Consider the following 23,291-nt stretch of genomic DNA (forward strand, 5'->3'; position numbering starts at 1 on the left):
ACTGATTCAGGCTCCCCCTCTCCGTTAACAACATATTCAGAAATATTACAACATTTGCGCCCTGAAAGGCAGACACTCCAGAGGCCCGCTAAGGGTCTCAGTAAATCAGAAGAATGTCACCTTCGAAGGCTACAAACTATGTCGTTTAATAATCCAGCTACGCTTCACGCCATTGAGCGCAAGCCCTTCTCGGCATAGTGCGAATTTTGTGGCCAGAAGGCAAACTTATACCATGTGGTATGGGCTTGTCAGGCAAATAACAGTATTGACATCATAAATCAGCCATCGCGGGAGGACTGGGAGGCGGCCCTGTCCAGCTCGGACCTCGAGGAACAACGAGCCCTCGTCGCCAGAGCACGGGCATTGGCTTTTACCAACGGCGTCCCGGACTAGGGACCCAATGAGCCTTACCTTAAACTAACTCATTGTGACTTTAAATAAACGTCATCATCATCATCATCATTTTCCGCTCTCTCAGTCCTTCTCCCCTAGTGCAAGGTAGCCAACTGGAGTATCATCCGGTTGACAAAACTTGACAAAGTCTCCATTCTCATCATTCTAACCAACGTGCTCACGTGAAGTGGAGGAAGCGTTATTTTATTGACAGCGCTCAATTTCATGCTGTTTGTTGCTTTGGATGATTATGTGCAAAAGATCATATTCCTGGATGACTAGTAGTCTCCGTCATCATCGAAGCAAAGATCTCTTGTGTGCTCCGGAACCTCGGCGCCGCAGGTGTCTACGTATTGGTCGATGCAAACCTGAGGCACGGAATCCTTGAATTTTCTGACGACCCACAGGAGGCATTCTAAGAAAAGCATTAGCATGCTTGTATTAAACGCCCGCACATACATATATCTGCGCGCGAGCGCAAATTTCACCTCCACAGATAGTTATGCGAAATAATATTGTCGCCTACAAATACTCTGGGAGATACTGTTTCGTTTTTAATGATCACCCAGGTACACCTTTTCTTGTAACGGGTCTTTCCTAACGTCCTGAAGAGCCCATCCAATAACTAAAGCAGCCTCGTGCTTGTAACTTCTGCTAGATAACTTCACAAATATCTCACGGAGTGGAGCAGTCAGTGTGCAGCGATGGAATTGAGATTGAGCATCCGCCTAGCGCGCAGTTAGACCATTATTTATTTATCTAATACCCACAGCGCCTTTCGGCATTACAAGGGGGGGGGGGTGGTTACAAACGCAAGAGTAAATAGCACAATTCCGAATCCCGGTGCTGCGTAATCCTACACAGGATTTCAAAAAATCCGCGTGTCGATGGAATTGTGTAACCAAGCATGGGTTCCCGCCTGATCTCGGTGATCAGAACCGACAGCGTAATCTCTCACCACAACAGGATTTAGCCACCCTCGTGTAGTACTTGGCCACAGTTACCTCTTATATGAAAACACCTATTAAACCTCGGCCCTCAGTTCCCGACAGCTGTGTAGAATGTGACCAAAGTGGCGGTCAAGCTAAGTCAAGCTAATCAATAAGCGAAAGTAACTGGCATAAGGAAGTTTAATGTGGAGAAAATAGATCACTGAGCTATTGAGCATACAGGAGAAGAGAAATGTGAGGCTTGTTATGACACACACACGCATGAAGGAATTCAACAGACATCGATATCAAGGCGCATGGGAGAATGTTTAATTTCCGCGGTAATAAAGGGCGTAATATGTCCACCGCTATGAACTAGGGTGGTGCTGGTGACCACTCGAATTCAGGTTACAGACAAAATAATTACCACCGAAGCTGCCGTGGTGGCTCGGTGGTTATGGTGATCGGCTGCTGACCCGAAAGACGCGGGTTCCATCCCGGCTGCCATGGTCGCATAATACTAAGCTCTTGACAGCCATGCGCGGCGTAGCACCCCGCAGGTATTTCCATATCCTATATTTGTACATAGTTTGTATTGCCGCCCTACCCCTAATCTGCGTTAATCTGCCATCCTTAGCTTCACGTCGCAAAATGTTTCGTATCTGCCTATTCCATAAGATCTTTCATCATCCACACCTGCGCAGTGAATTAATCTCTCCCCCGCATCACCTGTCATCAAGATTAGATCATGCCTACAAAGTCGGTGTCCCATTTTGCAGAACTCACGCTTTCTTTCAGTCGTTTTTACCTCGAATAGCAGCAGAGTGGAATCACCTTCCCGCACCAACAGCAACCATCAAAGATTACCACCTTTTCAAGAACGCCTTATCTAACACTGTATGATTAGACACATCTGGAACTTTTTTTATAATAGCCCCATTTCGTTTATTGTATTGTTATGTTTTTTTTCGGTAACCATTCCCCTCTCTAATGCCAATAGCCCTGAGGGTATATGAAATAAATAAATAAATAAATAAATAAATAAATAAATAAATAAATAACCTTTCTGACTATCGCTCCCCCTTTGTTTTCCTCTGCCTGTTCTTTTTTTCCCGCTAGCCGCAGCTCAGGTGCTTCAGCTTTCGAAGGCAGATGCAGCGGCTAGCAACATCTTTTCCTTCCATTTTTATTCTTATCCATAAATAGCCGCTAAGAGCAACAACAAATGCTGGAAGCCTCTTTAGTGCGCGATGTCAGTGCGCGTTAAAGAACCCCGGGTGGTCGAAATTTCTAGAACTTTCCACTGAGGCGTCTCTCATAGATTGACTCGTTTTGGGACGTTAAACACCATTAACCAAATTAAACCTTAATTACCACCGAAACTGCAAGGTTTGACACCCGCCACCGTAGCTCAGTTAATAAAGCACCCGACGCGGAATTTGGAGAGTGTGGATTCGGATTTCGCTGGCCGCATGTGGTTGTTTTTTTCGTATACTTTCAAATTAGTTCTCCGTAGGCGATAAAAGAATTAAGCTATTAATTTCCCATTTATCAAGAGTGCAAATTAAAAAAAATCGAAACATTTCCTTGTTCTCCTTATTTATCAGACTGTCGAATTCATTCATATGTTTATCATAACGAGCTCCTAATTTCCCTTCCCTTGTCTGCGCGAAACTATAAAAGGCATAGGGGAATTTTTTTAATGTGTGCTACTACCAGACGTTTTATGTCCACCGCTACGGACGAAGATGACGTTGTCAACACTCTCCAGGTTATTTTACCAGCAACATAAATACCTCCGAAAGCAAAACGTTTCACACCTGCCGTCACTGCTAATTTCTAGTTCATGAAACAAACAATGTTATTTATTAAGCAGTGTTTGTTATTTAATATTTCTTTTCTTATTTACTTGTTTATTTGTCTGTTTGAAATACCCTCACGGCCTGGGTTAGGCTTTATAGAGGGGAGTGGAATGCCTTAAATTACACGAATAAGAGAAAAACATAGACATACAGCGGTATCAATTTGGGAAAGAAAACAAACAGTGCAAAAGTGATTAAATTTAGGAACGTCAAAATATAGAGCGATATGGAAAAAATATTAAGCAGCTCAAGAAATGATTAATTGCGAACATCAAAATTAGCTGTTAGGGCATCTTGGACAAGCTAATATCTGTTATAATGTTACGCTCAGGGGTTTATTAAGTCCGGGACGCAGTATTGAAAGCAGCTGGGTCCGCTTGCCGAGCACGAGACGCCACCAACCTCGTTTTCCTCATCTTCGGCTTAGCCAGCAATGCCGACCATGCAGAATAGGTATCGCCTTTTCATGGGCGTCACACTTCCCCCTACGTAGCCGAGGCCCGCTGGGCGAGTTGAGAAGCGCCGCGCGAATGGTAGGGCTTCAGCCGGGCAACGTGAGTGACTTGAGTTCGCGCTGAACGACGGCCGCTTGCCGTGAGACGAGCTATGTGGTAATTGAGCTCGCTAAATTGCTCAATAATGACTTAGGGTCCATCGTAGTGGCACAGCAGCTTCTGAGACAATCCTCGCTTTCTGATAGGCCGCCACCACAAGACCAAATCACCAGGGCTGTAAGTGACGTGACGGCGGCGGGCATCGTAGCGCGCTTTGGACCGATCTTGGGAGGCGAGAACAAGAAGGCGAGCAAGACGCCGGCCTTCTTTGGCGAGACAGTGTCTCAGCAATGGAGAGATCTTCAGAAAGCTCGTCAGAAAATGGTAGTATGGTGTCCAGGGTGTAGTGTTGGGGGCGAGCATAGAGTAAAAAGAAGGGGCTGTAGCCAGTAGTCTCATGGCACGCGGAATTGAACGCGTACGTGATGAACGGCAGGACGCTGTCGCAATTCTTGTGCCTTGAATCAACATAGATTGACAGCATGTTAGTGAACGTGTGGTTCGTGCGCTCAGTGAGCCCATTCGTCTGGGGCTGGTAAGGCGAGGAATGGTGAAAATGCGATGCGCAGGAACGGAGAAACTGCTCCACGACGTCAGCGGTGAACTGCCGACCACGGTCACTGATGATAACTTTTGGAGGTCTATGACGCAGAACTATGAATCGTAGCAGAAAAGAGGACACATGATACGCTGTAGCCGAGGTTAGGGCTGTCGTTTCACAATACCGAGTAAGGTAATCGACACAACCCACTATCCAGCGGTCTCCATGATAGGATTTCGGAAACGGGCCCCAGGAGATCTATGCCCACTAGCTCAAACAGTACTGCAGACGGTGTCACAGGGTGAAGCTGATCAGATGCAAGGCTTGTAGGTCGCTTGTATCGTTGACACTGAGTGCAGATGGCGACGTACCGCTCAGTCGTGGCCCGCATTTTCGCCCAATAGAAGCGTGCTTGGGTACGGTGGGGCGTCCGTGCTTAACCAAGATGCCCAGATGAAGGGTCATCGTGCATGACCTGCAAGACAGAGTTGTACAGGCTCTTCGGGACTACCAGCAGGAAGCGGTGGCCCGTAGAACAATAGTTCTTCTTCCACAAAAGACCATCTCGCACGCAAGGGTGTTCAGCTTCCGCAGGGAGAGACCGTAGGGTTAAATCTTTCTGCTGTTCCGCTTTGAACGTTGCGACATCAGGAAAAGCAGGTGGCACTGACGCAACGCAGTGGTCCAAAGTATCGATGTTAGACTCCGAATCAGGAAGAGGCAGCCTCGAAAGACAGTCCGCGTCAGCGTGACGGCGACCACTCTTGTAGACGACTGTGTAGTCGAACTCTTGTAGCCGGAGACCCCACCGTGCAAGGCGCCCGCCCGGGTTACGCAGGTTAACGAGCCAGCAGAGGGCATGATGGTCGGTTACGATGGTGAACGGTCGTCCGTACAGATAGAAACGGAAACACTGCGTTGCGAAGACGACGGCCAAGCATTCTTGCTCGGTCACTGTATGATTGCGCTCCGGCTTGCTGAGCGAGCGACTCGCATACGGAGCAACGTGCTCTTTGTTGTCGCATCGCTGAACGAGAACAGCGCCGAGGCCAACACCGCTGGCGTCGATATGAATCTGTGTGGGAGCGGAGAGATCGAAGTGGCGAAGTACAGGGTGGGACGTCAGATGGAATTTGAGTTGGCGGAAGGCAGAATCGCACTCAGGTGTCCACTCGGAAGCCATATCTTTCTAAAGTAGACCTGTCAGGGGGTAAGCTACGTCCGCAAAGCGATGAATAAAGCGGCGAAAGTAAGAGCATAAGCCCAAGAAACTCCTCAGCTCTTTGACCGACTCTGGTGGCTTGAACGACTCGACAGCTGCAGTCTTGGCTGGATCAGGTCTGACGCGTCTTCATCCACGAGATGTCCAAGCACCAACGCTTGACGCGCACCGAAGTGGCACTTTGTAGAGTTAAGCACAAGGCCAGCTTGGCTCAAACAGTCCTGGACGAGAGCTAAACGCTCGTTGTGCTCACTGAACGTCTTTCCGAAAACTACAACGTCGTCGAGGTAGCACATGCATATTTCCCATTTCAAACCGCATATTATAGTGCCCATAAATCTTTCGAAGGTGGCGGGCGCATTGCAAAGGCCGAATGGCATCACATTAAATTCATAAAGGCCATCAGTTGTAATAAACGCTGTTTTTTCTTTGTCCGCGGGATGCATAGGGATTTGCCAATACCCCGACCGAAGATGAATACACGAGAAGTAGGAGGCTGAAAAAAGGCAGTCGATGGCATCGTCGATTCGGGTAGGGGGTATGCGTCTTTTTTCGTGACGGCATTCAGACGACGGTAATCCACGCAAAAACGCCATGACCCATCCTTCTTCCGAGCAAGAATTACTGGAGCAGCCCACACTGCAAAAAAATTTGCACCCTTAAGGGTGCATTTCCGTGTCTATAACTAACACCCGTGCACCCTCCCATTGACGCCGCGGATTGACGCCGCGGATTGACGCCGCGGATTGACGCCGCGGATTGACGCCGCGGATTGACGCCGCGGATTGACGCCGCGGATCAATTCTGGCAGATATGCAACGCTCTTTGTGGTGTGATCCGCGGCGTCAATACAGACCCCTCTTTCGCATCGACCCCTCTTGTGAATTCCGCATGCCCCGAAATTTAGATAGACGTGACTGTAATTGCCTGCACCGAATTCGTCTGGACGTTGCCTTTACTAAATTCTATCTTTATAAAATTGGTGTATCAAGTAGCCCTCTGTGCCCGACATGTGGTGTGCGCGAGGATATTCAACACTTGATCTGCCTTTGCCAAATCTTTAATACTCATCGCAAGGTACTGTTCGCTGCTTTAGGACTTCGTCAGGACGACCCCGTGCACCTGGAGCATGTCCTTGGACCCTGGACTGATGCGACTTCGGCTGAGCGAGGAACAAAAGCTTTCTCAGTTTTTCTAGGGGACACGGGTTTAGTGGACATACTTTGATAATCATGTGTGTTTGTGAGCGCGTGAGTGTTGAGTATGTTTGATGTCACTTTTTTTCTTTTTCTCTCTCTCTCTCTTTCACCCTCATCTTGAGTAGCATGCCAGGCCTATAAGCAGGCAGACCTCTCCATTATTCATTAAAGTCTCTCTCTCTCTCTCTCCCAAAAAGGTGCAAAGTAAGCTCATCGCAGCCATAGCAAGGGCGGGATCGTTACATTGGCACCCTTATTTTTTGGCTGCCTGAAAGAGTGCAAAGTATGCTTATCGCGCCCTTTTTCCGACTGCTTTAAAGTTTCATAGGTTTTTATTGCTTTAAAGGGCGCTCATCAATTTCTTTTATGCGAAGCATATTACAATAGGTAACCCAAGCCCTTCGTGACGGTTACACGCCGTGCACACCACGTGACACAATGACGTCACGACAGATGAGAGACGGGTCTCCAACTCGTGCCGTCGCTGCGGTTGCACGCCGTGCAGACCACGTGGTATGGTGACGTCACACCACGTGCCACAATGATGGCACGACAGATGAGAGACGGGGCTCCAATTCGTGCCGTCGCTGCGGTTGCACGCCGTGCAGACCACGTGGTATGGTGACGTCACACCACGTGGCACAATGACGTCACGACAGATGAGAGGCGGGGCTCCAACTTGTGCCGTCGCTGCGGTTGCACGCCGTGCAGACCACGTGATATGGTGACGTCACACCACGTGCCACAATGACGTCACGACAGATGAGAGACGGGGCTCCAACTTGTGCCGTCGCTGCGGTTGCACGCCGTGCAGACCACGTGGTATGGTAACGTCACACCACGTGACACAATGACGTCACGACAGATGACAGACGGGGCTCCAACTTGTGCTGTCGCTGCGGTTGCACGCCGTGTGAATCACGTGGTATGGTGACGTCACACTCCCGCGCATTTCGAACGCGCGTTCACACTCGGTGAAGGTGAAACACTCGCTCCACCGGGCAGGCGGACGCGGCTTCCGTGGCAATCCAGGCGCTCACCCAACGCGCGTCTCGGGGTTAGTCGGCGTTCCGCTGTAGCCATGCCGTTGTCTTCCCCCACGACGAAGGCTTCTAGTGGTTGTAATAAAATGACCAAGTATTCAACCAAGGAAAGCCATGTATTACCAAGCCTAGCCATCAATATGCTTCGCATCTGACTAGGCTTAACCTTAGCTAAGCCTCAGCCATTTTTTTGTGGCGCACTCTTGAATGGAATCTAGGCATTGCCTACGAGGAGCTGCCGAAGACCTGTCGAATTTTTGCACTAACGTTACGGCTCTCCAACTATATTTATAATACCCAGATGTGTGTCTCTGAACCTCCTTGCCGAGGAGGAGAGAAAAGAACAGACGCGCATACCGCGTCCGCCGAAGCGAAGACGCCAGCTGAAACAACAGATACCCTCACGCGTATACTTTGGTTGGTTGCGACTGAGAGAACAAGCCGAGCCACTACCGCTGCCACGTGCAGATAGAAGAGAGTTGAAAGATAAGAGGACAGCAAAAGAGAGACTAAATACGCGCGTCGCAACAACCGCGTCCGCCGGGACGGACGCTGGCTGAAAAACAGATACACGGCCGCAGCCAGAAGGCTGCGAACCGAATGCCACGACGCGCATACTTTCTCCAAGTTTATATATGCCACTTCAGCGACCCCCTATTTGGAGTCAGTGACGCTTAGCATTTCAGCTAAAGTGATTCAGTTAATTCTCACATTCTGAGGACGCAGATCCCAGTCATAGCTGAAACCCCTCCCCAGTGACCCCCCGATTGAACTGCACATGTACGGGAATCCAGTGCCCATTGTGCCTCAGGTGAAGATTCTCGGCCTCCTAATTAACAACACACTCGATGCAACCGCCACCCTTCAGCTCTTGCAGAGACAGACCAAACAGGTCGCTGCACTTATCAGGCGGGTGGCAGCACGCAATCCTGGGCTCTCTGAACGCGAGACCCTCAATATGACAAATGCACTAATCATTAGCCGCATTACATACCACCTTCCATACCACATAATCACTCAGCGGCAAAGACAACAGGCAGACATCCTAATACGCACGGCTGTCACCTCTGCCTTACGTCTTCCACGGACGGTTAGCACGAAACGTCTCCTGGCCACTGGTACCCACAATACAGTGATCGAATTAATAGAGGCTCAACGCACCAGCCAATTAGTCCGCCTGAGTCGCACGGAAACAGGACAATGCCTACTGCGACAGCTACGTCTAGATCCACCAATTCCCACCCCAACAAGTCCTACACCTTACATGATTTCTCTGCGCACGCAGGATCACATATATCAGAAGCCCCTACCGCGCAATATGAGTGCTAGTCTCCATCACGGTAGGCGGCAGGCAATAGCGAGCTATTACACGAAAACATACAGCAACCGCTCCGATATCCTTTATGTCGACGCGGCACAAAATTCTAAACCAGGATATTTCACGGCAGTCGCAGCCTATGAAGACCGCACAGTGGGGGCCGCCGCCACTATTCGAACTAATTCGCCTGCAGAGGCGGAAGGAGCCGCCATCGCACTTGCTCTGGCCCACTCCATCATTGACAAAAACATAACCGAAATTTGCACAGATTCACAGGCCGCGTACCGCCACTACCTAAAGGGCGTGGCAACTCCGGCAACACACCGTATTCTTACCACGGCCACCTATCTCGACCGAACGGTTACTCTGTCGTGGGTCCCTGGGCATGCCTCGATCCCCGGTAATGAGCGCGTTCATGTGCTGGCCCGAGAACTCTCCTCCCGGACCCCGGAGGATCAGGCACCCAACCCTGCGCAAGAAGCCCCTTCGGTCTTCTCTACATATCACCAAATTACCACATTTTACAAATTCAGCCGCATGACACTGCCACCACCCCACAGTACCTTGTCGCCCTTATCCAGCGCCACATGGCGGCAATTACAGACAGGCTGCTTTATTTCACCCCACCGCCTCTCATGCTTTTATCCCACATTTCCTCCTGATTGTAACACCTGCGGCGTGCCCAAATCCACACTTTTCCATTACCTTTGGGAATGTCCTTCCCCAAAGGCAGTATCCCCCATCCCCAATCCCACTCATTCATCCTGGGAGGCTGCTTTACGGACCGCTCAGCCCGCCGGCCAGAAATGGCTAGTGGATCGGGCTTTACGTGAAGCACTAGCCCGTGGACTCCTGGACCAGTAGGGGACCACCCTGGAAGATTTTTTTTTGTTTGTGCGTAATAACGTTTCCATCCATCCATCCATCCATAGCTGCTTGCATCAAGGTTGCAGCTGTCTTTTAATGGAAAACTCGAATAGCTCACATCATATTAAAGCACACTTGATTGAATTACTGGGATGTTGTTCGACAAGTCAAAGAATACCGTACACCCTTACGCACCCTTGCACCCGAAGGAGCTACAACACCATTGTACTCGTGCAGCTTTGAAGGGCCCATGGGTGCATTATAGGTGCTAACGTGCTCAGCGCACTCGTTTCCAAAAAAATAAGAAGAAATGAGGGTGTGGAAAGGGTGCAGCCATGAGCGCTACACCTTTAAGGGTGCAAATTTGTTTACTGTGCAGGGGCTCGACGACTCTTGTATAACACATTTAGTTAACATCTACTTCACTTGCTCATTGATCAGCTTACGTTCAGACGGGGACACTCGGTGGAGCTTTTGCCGGATCGGATGTGAGGCGCCAGTGTCAAACCTGTGAAGGGTCCGAGACGAGGGGATGGAAGGTGGGCCACCGGGCTGTGAACAGTCAAACATGGTGGAGTGTCGCAGAAGAATGGCCAAGACAGCACGGCGCTCATGCGTTGAGAGAGAGTTGTCAACCATGCTAAGTAGCTTGGACTCGTCACAAGACTCTGGCGCTTCCGCGTGCAAGGCGTCGGTAACCAAGCAACGGACACTTGTGAGTCGTGGCTGAACGACGCAAGCTTCTGGCCCTCAAGCAAAACTACAGATTCTGTAGAACAATTCACTGCGCACAGTTCAGTGCGACCGTTGGTGCCGGTAACCATAGCATGAGAAACCAAAACATTCTTCTTCATGCAGGTAAGATCGTTCGGTTCCGCAGTCGCATCAAACACGTCGACAGTGGTATCGGGGCAGGAAACCGCTACGCGTACGGCCGAAGAAGGAGGGACGACAGTATCTCGGGTAACAACGAGCACACTATCTCCACTGCAAGAGCCTTCCCAAGGCCAGTTGTAAAACATTTGCCGACGCTGAGCTCACTGGTACGACAATCGACGTTGGCGCCCCACATCTGCAAAAAGTCGAGCCCAAGAATGACGTCGTGCGTCGATCGGGCGAGCATGCCATTTCCGTGCTGAACACTTCACCACTCAAAGAAACCTTAACAGTACACACTCCAATTGCAGGCAACAGTTCGCCACTCACACCACAAAATTGGACATTTTTGTCAAACCCAAACAAAACTTTGCGTCCGAGGAAACACTTAAACGCTGCACTCATAACTGAAACAGTAGCACCGGTATCCTCTAAAGCCATCACAGGTACACCATCCACTAGTACATGCACTTTGTCGGGACTGCACTAGCACTAGCACGCTAGCTTGCCGGGAATCCAGTCATCCATCACCGCAATCCGAACAAGCGCCATTAATGAAAACTGGATCTCAACACCGGAATTGAAGTGAAAACCGAACTTCTATCGCACGTAACTGGTATTTGGCCAAAGTATGTAAATCGACCATCATTTTTTTTCTTCTGGAAACTTTCTGAGATTGAACATATATGTTTCGCGGTATGATTTTCTTTTATTTTCTCTTTTTTTACAGTTCTCCGGCTTCCTGTCCATGTTGATTTATGCTGGTATTTCCGGCTCGCACTCTTATCAGGTAATCACGGCCCTTAGCACCTCTGGCCGCATCAACAGGCGAAGCCTCCACGACCGTGCGATAGTAGCTTCACACACACGCACGGACGCACGCACGCAAGCCCGCACGCACGCACGCGCGCACACACACACACACACACACGCACACACACACACACACACACACACACACACACACACACACACACACACACACACACACACACACACACACACACACACACACACACACACACACACCGACTTAGCTGGCCCGAATCCGCACGCCATGCCCGCTCCCTCCTACCAAAAGCGAGAAGGCAACATAATCCCTCCCCATAACGACCGCTCTTTTCCAGACAAAATCTTTTGTTGGAGCGTTGCTCCGGGCTCTGAGGCTGTTTGTTCTCCTGAATGTTGAATGATAATTTATCTCTGGTGGTATAAAAGGTATTACTTTTCAGCAGCTCATGAAATTAACTGGACTTCAAATTCTCCCGATATGGCTTGGTTTCCGCCTAGACGCTTTGGTAATGCTACCTACTAATGATTTAAACTGAGCGAAGAAACAAGTACACAGCGTAGGAAAATACATGACACGGGCGCAGAGCTTTCTTCCGCTGTTTTCTCGTTTCTTCGTGCAGTTTAAACCATGAATCTCCACCAACTCGCCCAGTTCCCTTTCCTTATTATGCTACCTAAACCCAAGTTCCTGTAAAATATCAATACCCTTACAGAATTCTTGGTCCAAATGTTTCAAAAAATAAAACAGTTATAGCTAATCACAATTTTTCTTGCTTTCTGTTCACATTCTTCACTGTTCTCTGTACTGAATGTTTTCGCGTGCCACGCCACTTTTGCTCGGCGAGCGTCCTTTCATATGTCTTACGGTGTCCATGGAACTCCACATCCAACACGACGCAGTTCTGGTCCTCATAGTAGAATGTGCCCTCCCTTTCTCTTGGGTCTGCAAGCAAAGAAAAGAATTCTCAAAATCAAAGAAAGCTATGGAAACATACCCAACAATTGTGTACAAAAGTATTTTGGGCGGGAGACCTTTTATGACGCAATTTTTTCATAAAAAGTAAGATTTCACTATAACCAATATACCCGCAAAACTTCCGGCGGCAGTCTTGAATTTATTAACGTTTCTGCTATCGTCAGGACCGTTCCCCATTGGTTTTCTATAGGAGGCTTAACTGTTCGATGCGAACGACGGAAGCACTTTAAAAAGTTTGGTTTATTAGTTGGGTTTATTAGGCTTCAACGTCCCAAAGCGACTAAGGGTATGAGGGACGCCTCATAGATCTTGGAAAAAGATTTTGCTCTGAATCACAAGAATGGACCATTAATTTCAATATTTCCGTAAAAGTATGTCCGAAATTGCTGGAAATGTTACTCACAAAAAAATGGCTGTGCCTTAGCTAAGGTTAAGCCTGGATATCTCGAAGCAAAAAAGATGCCCAGGCTTAGCTTGATTAAGCCAAGAATGCGTTGCATATTGCGCGGTCTTTTTGCGCGAGGTATTGCTTGGCGGCACTCGATTTTTTCAGCAGCTTTTCCTCCGTGACGTGACGTATGGATGGATGAATGGATGGATAGGAGCGCCCCCTTTGAAACGGGGTGGTGGCAACCACCACCATGCTCAGCGGTCCTTATCTTTTGTTTTGTTTTTCCTTTCTTTTTTTTCTTCCTTTTTCATTTCTTTTTTTCACGTGGTTTGGTGACGTCACGTCACCACGTGACGTCACGTCACGTGGTTTGGTGGCTGCCCGGCCGCGCCCAAGGGCTGAACTGAGTGATTGCAATATGCTACGCATAAAAGCTGCGGCGATGCTCGTGGTTTAGCTTAAGCTTATACTTACGGTCACGCTTAGGAGCTCTCTGGCTTTTCCGAAAGGTGTTGGCTTAGGTATACAAAGTTCATACGGAGGCGGAAGAGGAGACGCGCGTGCTGTCTTAGGAGGTTGGTTGGTTTGGTTTATTGGGGTTTAACGTCCCAAAGCGACTGAGGCTATGAGAGACGCCGTAGTGAAGGGCTCCGGAAATTTCGACCACCTGGGGTTCTTTAACGTGCACTGACATCGCACAGTACACGGGCCTCTAGAATTTCGCCTTCATCGAAATTCAGCCGCCGCGGCCGGGATCGAACCCGCGTCTTTCGGGTGGTGGTGGTGGTGAAAACATTTATTTCGAATGAACTGGAGGAATGTTTGGATCAGCCCGTAAGGGACCGATCCTTACAAACACTAGGTGGAGGTCCCTAGTATGGGACCCCAGTGGCGGTTGCCGCCGCCCGGGCGCGCCCGACTAAGGCTTGTTGGGCCTGTAAGTCGTGGCAGCCGAGCAGGGTCGCCTCCCAGTCCTCCCGGGTTGGGTTGGGGATGGGGGGAATAGCGGGGTTGGAGGGGCAGGCCCACACCATGTGATAAGTGTCAGAAGACACTGCACTACAGTGTGGGCAGCTGCCGCTAAAGGAGGGGTCAAAATGTTTTAGCGCTGCCGGGCACAGCAAAGTATCGGTGAGAAGGCGGAGAAGGAGCCGCTCATCCGCCTTCTTCAGGCCTTTACATGGGCTAGGGTAAAGGCGATGACAATTTTGATAATATGTTGTAATATCTTTGAATGTATAGACCGGATTAAAATCGGGTTCCTGATCGGATGGGGAGGAGAAAACAGCCCGGTGAGAGAGCGCGCGGGCGGCTGCGTCTGCTGCCTCGTTTCCTGCCAACCCCTGATGAGCAGGGGCCCATATGAGGTAACGGTGTGCGGGGTCCGTATCCCGTATGCAATTTTGATATATTCGATAGGCTAGGAAGGGAGTGCAGCCTTGTTCGACGTTCCGACAGGCCCCTCGCGAGTCGGTGATTATGTATTTTGAATTGGAATGTGAGGCCGCGAGAGCAATCGCGACCTCTTCTGCTTGTGTTGCACCGCGGCGGGTCTTAGAAGGTTGCTTTAGAGACATGTACCGTGGCGTGCATTCCTCTCGGGTGTACACCAAGATATGAGAGACAGTCGTTTGCTTTCCTTAAATGCAATTTTCATTTCATTTCATTTTCGTTAAGACCCTTACGGCGCGGTTCGGGTATCCACCGAGATATGAGAGAGACAGGCGTCGTTTCCTTTCCTTAAAACCAATTTTCTTTTCATTTTCCTTTTTTTACGGCGCGGTTCGGGTGTCGACCGAGATATCAGTGTTTCCTGGCACACAGTTTGTTTTTCATTTTTTTTTATTTGTGATATTTTATTTCTCTCTTGTCTTTTTTATTTTTGTTTCTGTAAGCGGTGGCGGCGGCAACGGTGACCACCTGCGCGGTGTGTGACGTCACTCGGTTTCGCGCATGCGCAGAAGTGGCAAATCTGGGCTCCGGCTCACGCGAAGCGCGGTGTTGACTAGCCTAGCGAAGAGTTTCGCTTCTAAATATTTAGTTTATTCAATATCCGGCCCAGGCCGAAGCTGGCATGCAATTTGTCTTCACTGAAAAGACATCAGATATTTTGCTTCAGTTCAGCCGCTGACTATTCTCTATATTTTATTACTTTTCATCGGTGTCGTAATCATCGATCTCTACAGTCATTCGCTCCTGTGAGCTTGATACCAATCTGACATTGGAGGCCATCATATATTGCATGGCTCTGCGCGCTTTCACTTAGATCTCAATAATCGTTTCTATTGGCCGACTGCATCTGGACCATTTTCTACTTGTACATGCTTATTAATGCCAAGGCATTAGATAGGTTCTCTATACCAAAACCCCGACGCTGCCAAAAAGTAGCGGTGTTAAAATCTCGCGCCTGGTCGAAACGTTGTGACGTCATGAAAGGCAGTGAAATGCGGAATGTTAAGCAGTAGTAGCCAGTACTACAGTACTTACAACTGCAACATCTACAAAGAAATACAATAGAATTGGAACAGAGTTGTAATATAATTATAATAGAATCGCAGTAGTATTAGAATGAAATATCTTGGCGTCCACTAACAAATAGTCTAAACTGGAACACTCACATAACTAACGTATGTGACACAGCATTTCGGAAACTTTGCCTTCTCCGTCATAAATTGAAGCACACCCTCGCCGAAACTAAACTTTTAGCTTATACATCATTAATAACACCAAAACGTGAATATGCATGCGTAGTATGGGACCCTTATACCAAAACGAACATTGACGCTCTCGAAAGAATCCAGCGTAAGGCAGTGAGGTTTCTTTTTTCTAAGTACCGTACAACTGATTTCCCGACAGCACTAATGAAACAACATGGAATACCGACGCTGGAACTGACAAGAAAAATTCAGCGCTTAAAATTATTTTCCTTCTTAAAAATAACCTTCTTGCTCTAACTCCTGGTCCGTACATAACACTACTTACGGCACGCCGAACACGACATCGCCACGATGACTCTCTTACGCCATAGAGCACCAGAATTAATGTTTTCAAATATTCTTTTTTTTTCTCGCACGATAACAGATTGGAACAACTTACCACTGCCTCTTCTAACCAGCATTGATTCAATTGAAACCTTGAATTGCTCTTTTTCTTGTCTACTTTTTGGTCGCCCAAACTGATCGTGTTTTCGCCTTGCTGCATGTTTGACATTTCATTTTCGGATATTTCATTAATTGGCTTACTTCTGTTTGTTTATGTTTGACTTCCCCAAATGAGGAGCTCGCTTTGCATTTCGTTTAGTCCTTGTTTTGCTCATATTCTATTGCCCAAAGAACAAGTGTTTTGAAATTATTATTTGCTATCTTCGTTCTGTACACTGATGTCATTTGTATGCCCTTCCTGTTTGGGCCGTAAAGGCCTGCAGTATTGAATAAATAAATAATAAATAAATAAATTAGAATAGTATTGATATACAGTTACAATGTTTTCGCATTACTCACACGTAAGTTCGAGGTAAGCACCCCCGGTATATTTTGTTTAACATTCTCTATGAGATTTAAAAGACAGTATGATCAATGAGCCCCAACCAAACCTATAATCCATAAGACAGTCGTCACACACAGTGCGGCCACTCTTCCTACTGTACGAACGCACTTTTATTCTCTCCCAAAATCTTCCCAAAAGCCAGGACTACAGCTACTAAAGTCGTCGACAAGTTTTGAGAACTTCCAAAATTCAGACTAATCCGAGCTTTTATGACTATTCGACATCCTTCCTAAGGGGCTAATCCTCTTTGTAACCAACTTTCCGAAAGGGAAGTGAGCAAATTTGGTCTTGTAGCGTGAGCTAAATTGCCCAGTCTCGCCGTCACGCGTGCTCTCTTGCACGACCATACTGCGCATGCGCGAGGATCAAGTGACATCACTACGCACAGCTTGGCTTGTCTCGCCGCGAGCGCTCGCCTCCCTTCGCTTAAAATGATCGGAGTTTAAAACGTTGTCAACAACGCCAAGGCCAATGCACACAATGAACGCCGACGTCCTATGGCTTCAGCGCCGCGTTTCTGGCGGAACCTTGTCAATGCCTGCAGCCGACATCTCTCTCTCATCACACCACGCACCTGTATGCACAATTCAAGCATCCACTGACCCAGGGAGCCATGATGCACACTTCTTTTCCTTAAACCGATCGGAGTGTAAAACGTTGTCAACGCCAACGCCAATGAACACAACAAACGCCGACGGCCTATGGCTTCAGCGCCGCGTTTCTGGCACAACGTTGTCAATGCCAACGCATGCAGCGCACACCTGCCCCTACCGCCACATAGCTTAAAGCACGGTGGAAGAGTCCACAGTTCATTTGGGGAACGAAGAAACCCGTGGTTCTGCTGTGCGTGTACATAGCAAGGACGGCAGCACTTGCGGGCGGCGCGCGTTGTTGCTTGCACCGTCCGTGACGGTATAGAAGAAGCATTAGAAAGAGTCCGTTTTTTTTTTTTTTGGAATATGGACCTGCGAATCTTGCGAACGAATTACCTCTAGACGCTCACTGCCGTTTCTACCCCGCGCGAAACGAAGCTCTGGAACAATGAGTCAAAACGGGCATGGGAGGCCATTGGGGCCGTAACTGCACATCGCAAAACTTTCGTCGGTGAAGAGCTAAGAGCGAAGGCTTCCATTGCAAAGTCATTCTTCGAGTAGAAATTGGCAAGTTTAAGCCCTGGAAACATGCTGCGGACATCAAAGTTTTAATATAATCAGTGGGTCCAATTATAAAAAAAAAGATGGCAGGGCTTTAAAGTAGTTTTATCGAGCAGACATGCGAAAGCATGTGTTCGTTCCTCGCTTCTTCTATCTGCCATCTGCAAGGGAAAAAACCGCGTTCCTCCCACTTCATTTTCACAACCTCTCTACGCTCTGCGGCAGCTGGTGCTACGCCCTTCTCACATTGGCTACAGCTGGCGGGACGTTCCTCCGAACTAACCCGAGCTTACCCGAATTACTCCGCGGCTTCACACACGTTTCTTAGTTGGTTTTGACACGGTTAAGTAGCGTTTTCGCACTCAAAACTAGAACTCGGGCAGTGCCACAATCTCCATGAGCGGTCGAATTTCGATGTAGGCGAAATTCTAGAGGCCCGTGTACTGTGCGATGTCAGCGCACGTAAAAGAACTCCAGGTGGCCGAAATTTCCGGAGCTCTCCACTACGGCGTCTCTCATAGCTTGGGTTGTTTTGGGACGTTAAACCTCATAAACCAAAACCAAACCAAATGTATCTGCGAAATAGTGTGTGAGAGGCGACTTACGCGCCAATGCTCCGTTCTTTTTGCTGGGAGCATTTGTTAAACATCCGCGAGACCTTTAGTATATTAAGTTGGAGCGCTATACATCACCAAGAAACCCAACAAATCGACCGACAAACTATCAGTGGTCTTCGGTTACAGTCTTACCAGCCGGAACAACATACCATCAGGTAGCGTAAAGGTCATTCTTCCAGGGCCTCGTGCTGTCACGTAAAAAGGAATTTCATGCCTGCGTGGAAAGGATGACAGTGGATGCCAGTATAACTGCGTGGATGACAGTATAACTTCCATTATTCTGTCTTGGACAATGTATGGTGGTGTTAATCATTAAAAAGGTGCAAAATATAACCTCAATATTTTATTTCTGTGCCACTGACAGTTGTAAACTAGCAGAAGAACACGTAGGGATGAAGAGGACAAGTGTGCAGATCGATTTGATTATTTATCTGCGCCACATATTTTACGAATTACTTCCATACTCTTTGCAGCATTCCACTGACCAAACACATAGATTAAAGGACAACTCCCATGGCAACCAGATATTGCTTTGTTAATCTGTCGTGCCTTTCTTCCTGACTCCTTTCCGCCAAGAAATATTTCGATCTTCAGGAAATTTTCCTTGGAATAGGTAAGTCATGATTTAATTAAAACTGTTGTCTTCTTTATCAGTGCACACCCACTTCTGCAGGCACTGTTATGGTGTTCAGGGTTACACTAGCTAACGATCACTCCCTATGTTGTAAGTTACTGCAGAAGCGACTTGACAGAGATACTTGCGGATTCTAATTTTTACTATAGTTGGATACAACTGCAAAACAAAGAGGCAAATATCCTTCGAAGGAAGCCCTGCAGCCAATGGCTTCGACCGATTTTCATGACGTTGTGGTTAATCCCCTTGGACCTGATAGCGGCATATGGGGGTTGGGAGGGGGGGAGTGGTAGATGAAAGGGGATTAATAAGGCTTAATCGACACTACCGGGGCGTCATGAAAATCAGCCGACGCCATTGGCTAGAGGGCCTCCGTGCCACTTTGTTCTGGAGTTGTATCAGTCTGCAGTCAAGAATAAATTCAGCATGTGAAAATACATTCCTAAAATCCTAACCCCTTGCACCCCACTGGCTTCGCATTGCTTCACCAGCACGTTCCGAAGCCATTCTTCAAGCCCAATCATGGCATTAAAATCACCGTGCGCTGGATATCTAGCCAAAGAGCATGTTATAGAACGAGTTCGTTTAAGAACTAATTCAAGAATTCAACCTCAGAACTCTCCAAATTCCCTAGCCCGTTTCAACGGGATGGAAACACATGGAAACAATTAGAGAACAGCCCAACAAAATAAAGAATGTCGAGGAAAACTGCACTATCTTGCCGTCAGTCACGTCCGTCCCTTATAAAAATGATTTATAGACTCTTTAAAGACTTCTTATAGACTCTACTGCTTCCCAATAGATATTTCCTTTTGTCTATTCATAGTCAGTAGACTGTACACAGAGAAAAATATACTGACAGCGTATGGCCATAAATCTATAGATTGTCTATAGGCTGTTTCTAGGATTTGTATTGGCTATAGACCATTCCATAATATTTGTCTATCGAAGGCCTATAACTTCATAGACGAAAGTATATGCACAGTGCATAGACTTTCGAAAGAAATTTTTGTAAGGGGTAACGCAGCACGGAACAAGCAAATAACCGCGAAGTTCAGATTAACACTCTATTCACCTCAATAGTGCTCTGTACATTCGGATACCGTCAGGGCTCGCCGTACCCCCGTCCAAGATACGAACACAATATGATCATGTAACACTGCCATTATCTCCTGTTAGATAATGATTTTTCACCTCGACTTCTTGGTTTCACACAGGCTCAGCAGATAAAAAAGGGGCCTTAGTGGAGCCAACGCTGTTTTTTTTTTGTTTTTTTCCCTGGCCGTAGTACTAGCCTGAATAAAGTTGCTTTCGTCGTCTTCGTCGAACAAATGCTTACAGCTTCTTGGAATAGACCGGAAGCTTCGCGACTCCGCTCTGTTAATGTGGTTATTAACAGACCACCACTATTTTCTGTCGCAGTAGGACGTCCGAGACGGAAAATGCCCGAGAAGATGCACACGAAGTGAAAGCAACCCATACTCGGGCGACTCCTCGGTTGCTGGAAAATGCCACACAAATGTGGCAGTCTGTGCCACGGGATCAATTTCCGTTCGGTTCGCTGCCACGCATTTCAACAGGGCGTCGTCTTTGGGGTCCCATATGGCCACCGAGTAGGGGAAATGCGTCATCGCCTGCGATCAAGAGAAACGTGCGTAAGAGGCCTGCCTTTAAAGTGCTGAGATAAAACTCTCCTTTCGGCTAGTTGGGTTATGGTGAAAGTAATATGAAGAACGGCCCTACCAACAGTTACGGACCAACGGAGCGTTGGGCCCGTCGTTTGTGTATCTTCTCTGTCCCTGTTGGTGCCACCGTCATCGTGTTACTTCAGAGCGCTGACAGATAGGTGCCGAAGGGCCAGTAGACCCAAATACTTATCCAGTGCCCTTAGCAGGTTGCCACTTGTCTTGAATTCGTAATTCAAGATTTGTTACAAATATGCGTCGATAGAGGAAACAGGGAAAATATTCAGGGGGGGGGGGGGCACTTTGTTGACCTAAAGTGCGGTGAGGCAAAAACCTTAAGCGCAGTGTTGCTGCTTGTCTCACTGATGTGTGGTTAAGATGTTAAGCTTCGCCTCTAAGAGTGGAACGCGACAGCGTCTTGCAACGCTGCCAGGGATAGGATAGGATAGGATAAACTTTGTTTGCTCAATTTTACAAGTTATTACGGTCAGCAGAGGTCGGCGCTCCTATTTCAGGGCACCGCTGAGCTTGGCTGCTCGCTGGGCATGGATGACCAGTACTCTCTGGAGAACCGGGTTGCCGCTGGAGAGCACTCTCCCACTGTTCCGCACTCAGATTTTGTATTCTATGGAAAGCCTCGTTTCTTTTGCATTCCCACGTGATATCATATAGGGTGGGTTTGGCCCCACACCATGGGCATATGTCCCTGTATTGATCCGGGTACATTTTGCTTAATATATGCAAGTTCGCAAAGGTTCCCGTTAGCAGTTGTCGCCAGTATGCTTCCAGGGAGTCCACAGAACGCCATCGCCCATTCGGCTCTACACCTTGCTCGACGGTAAATTGGTTTTTGAGGAAAGGAAGCGTGTCTCTCTTGCATATCTCGATGGACACTTGAACCTCACCGTAAGGGATGGGAGGAAGATGGGAGTGAACGAAGATGCCGTACTAGCTAGACGCGCCTTTGTTCATTCAAGACCATCGAACTGGCATAGCGGAGTGGTTAGAGTGCTCGTCTCGCACTCTGGAGACCCTGGTTCGATTCTCCAACTCGACCAATTTCCGACTGTTTTCTTTATTTATGTTGTCTGACTAGAAATGTTAATTAGGCTAATTGGTCTTTACCATTGTTCTAATGCCATCCATCATGTTCTGTCACTCACTTTTCAAGTGATGGAACTCTAAAAAATGTTCGACACAATCTCTACGAAACGTCTAGAAACGTCTGTTAATGATGTTTAATGATAGTTAAGCTTGCACATTTCGTGATACTAATTTATGTATGGTTAGTGATAGTTAACGTGCACCTAACTAGTGCACTGATTAATTAGTGTTAGGTAAGGTACAGGAGCAGTGCACAGTCCGACATGCCACTCCTTAACTAATAGTAATTACCAATTAGTCATTTATTCATTCAGTACAATGATAAATCCCTTTATATCATGTTCCTATGTCTTTCGACTGCACCCGATTAAGCATCGATTGGCTATTGATTGGCATAAGCCCATATAAGGCGTATATCCGAAACGCGGACACGTTTTCTAACACGTCCTGGCCACGACAATATGAGACATTAAAGGCTTTCGCCTTAAAAAAGGGAGAGGGGCGCGTACCAACCGTTAGACCGAGGTTCTAGGAAGTGTGGAGTGCCCCCCTTTTCCACATTTATCCTAATACATATGGCGGCGCATTCAGGTCGTTAGTCAAAAAATGAGCCGACGCTGTGGCACCAATCGAATATCGCACGTTAACACACCTAACATCGGTGGCCGATTCGAATCCCTGCCGCGAATTTAACGAGCAAATTTATACCGCACGAAACGCGAAATCATATGCCACCACCCCGAACACTGTACAGCAAACGGTCGAGCCGCAGTGTTCACACGAAGATTCGTAAAGGCGTGGAATTTGGTGTACTTAGGTAACCGGTTCTACCCCTGATTTCAGTTAGGCTGTAACTTGACAGTAAGTTTATATTGCACGACACGTTGAATCGTACGACAACATCGGGAATATTCCACTGCAAACGGTTGGCCCACAAATTTTATACAAATGTCGGTAGTAAGTGCCCCGACTTTTACGCCTGCCAGACAGGGATATATATACAAGATCGACATAGTTGAGCTTTCAAGTTGCGGTGGTCGGGCATCACATTGCCACCTGTTATTATTTCATTCCATTATGTAACCACCTAGCTTACCATGGCAACCACTGAGTTACAATTTGTGTTAGAACGCATAACGTTGAGATCCGAAACGCGAGAAGTATAGCTTAACGCTCTAAAATAACGAGATCATGAGCTTCGGTACTGCAAAACATTGTGGGATGCTGTAGACAACCAGGGGTACAACAATATCCGATGCCTATAAACTGCAGGCCTATAAACGATGCCTATAAACAGGGAAAACTGAGGCAGCATCCCTGAAGAAGTAAGTAACGGAGGTAAATGTGCCGACAGCCGTCGACAGTCAAAACGCCATCGTACACGTACTCCTGAAGCTCTCAAATAAATATATACTGCACCGTAAAACTATCCACTATGTCAAAATGCAGCTTGCGAGGTCCTCCAGGAGCTCCCAACTTTGCCTGCACCAATGAGACTGCCCCAAGAATGGCACAGACGACCGCAGAGACAGAATGCATCTCGATGTCTTCCCGGAAGTCACTGTAGCGAAGTTACAACCTTGGTGCG

General features: G+C 47.8%; 1 protein-coding gene across 1 annotated transcript; it reads right to left on the reverse strand.

Annotated features, from left to right (window-relative positions):
- Positions 1–588: 588 nt before the first annotated feature.
- Positions 589–23,242, reverse strand: LOC149347811 (uncharacterized). The gene is made up of 5 exons (XM_089541639.1): positions 23,123–23,242; positions 20,397–20,548; positions 18,430–18,494; positions 12,462–12,539; positions 589–808 (listed from the first exon to the last, which is right to left on the reverse strand). The coding sequence occupies exons 1-5, from the start codon at positions 23,240–23,242 to the stop codon at positions 672–674; spliced, it is 552 nt and encodes a 183-aa protein (XP_089397765.1). The 3' UTR covers positions 589–671.
- Between the last annotated feature and the right edge of the window lie 49 nt (positions 23,243–23,291).

The sequence above is a fragment of the Amblyomma mixtum genome, chromosome 4, assembly GCF_055824585.1.
Source record: "Amblyomma mixtum isolate Tamu chromosome 4, ASM5582458v1, whole genome shotgun sequence".
NCBI classification, from domain to species: domain Eukaryota; kingdom Metazoa; phylum Arthropoda; class Arachnida; order Ixodida; family Ixodidae; genus Amblyomma; species Amblyomma mixtum.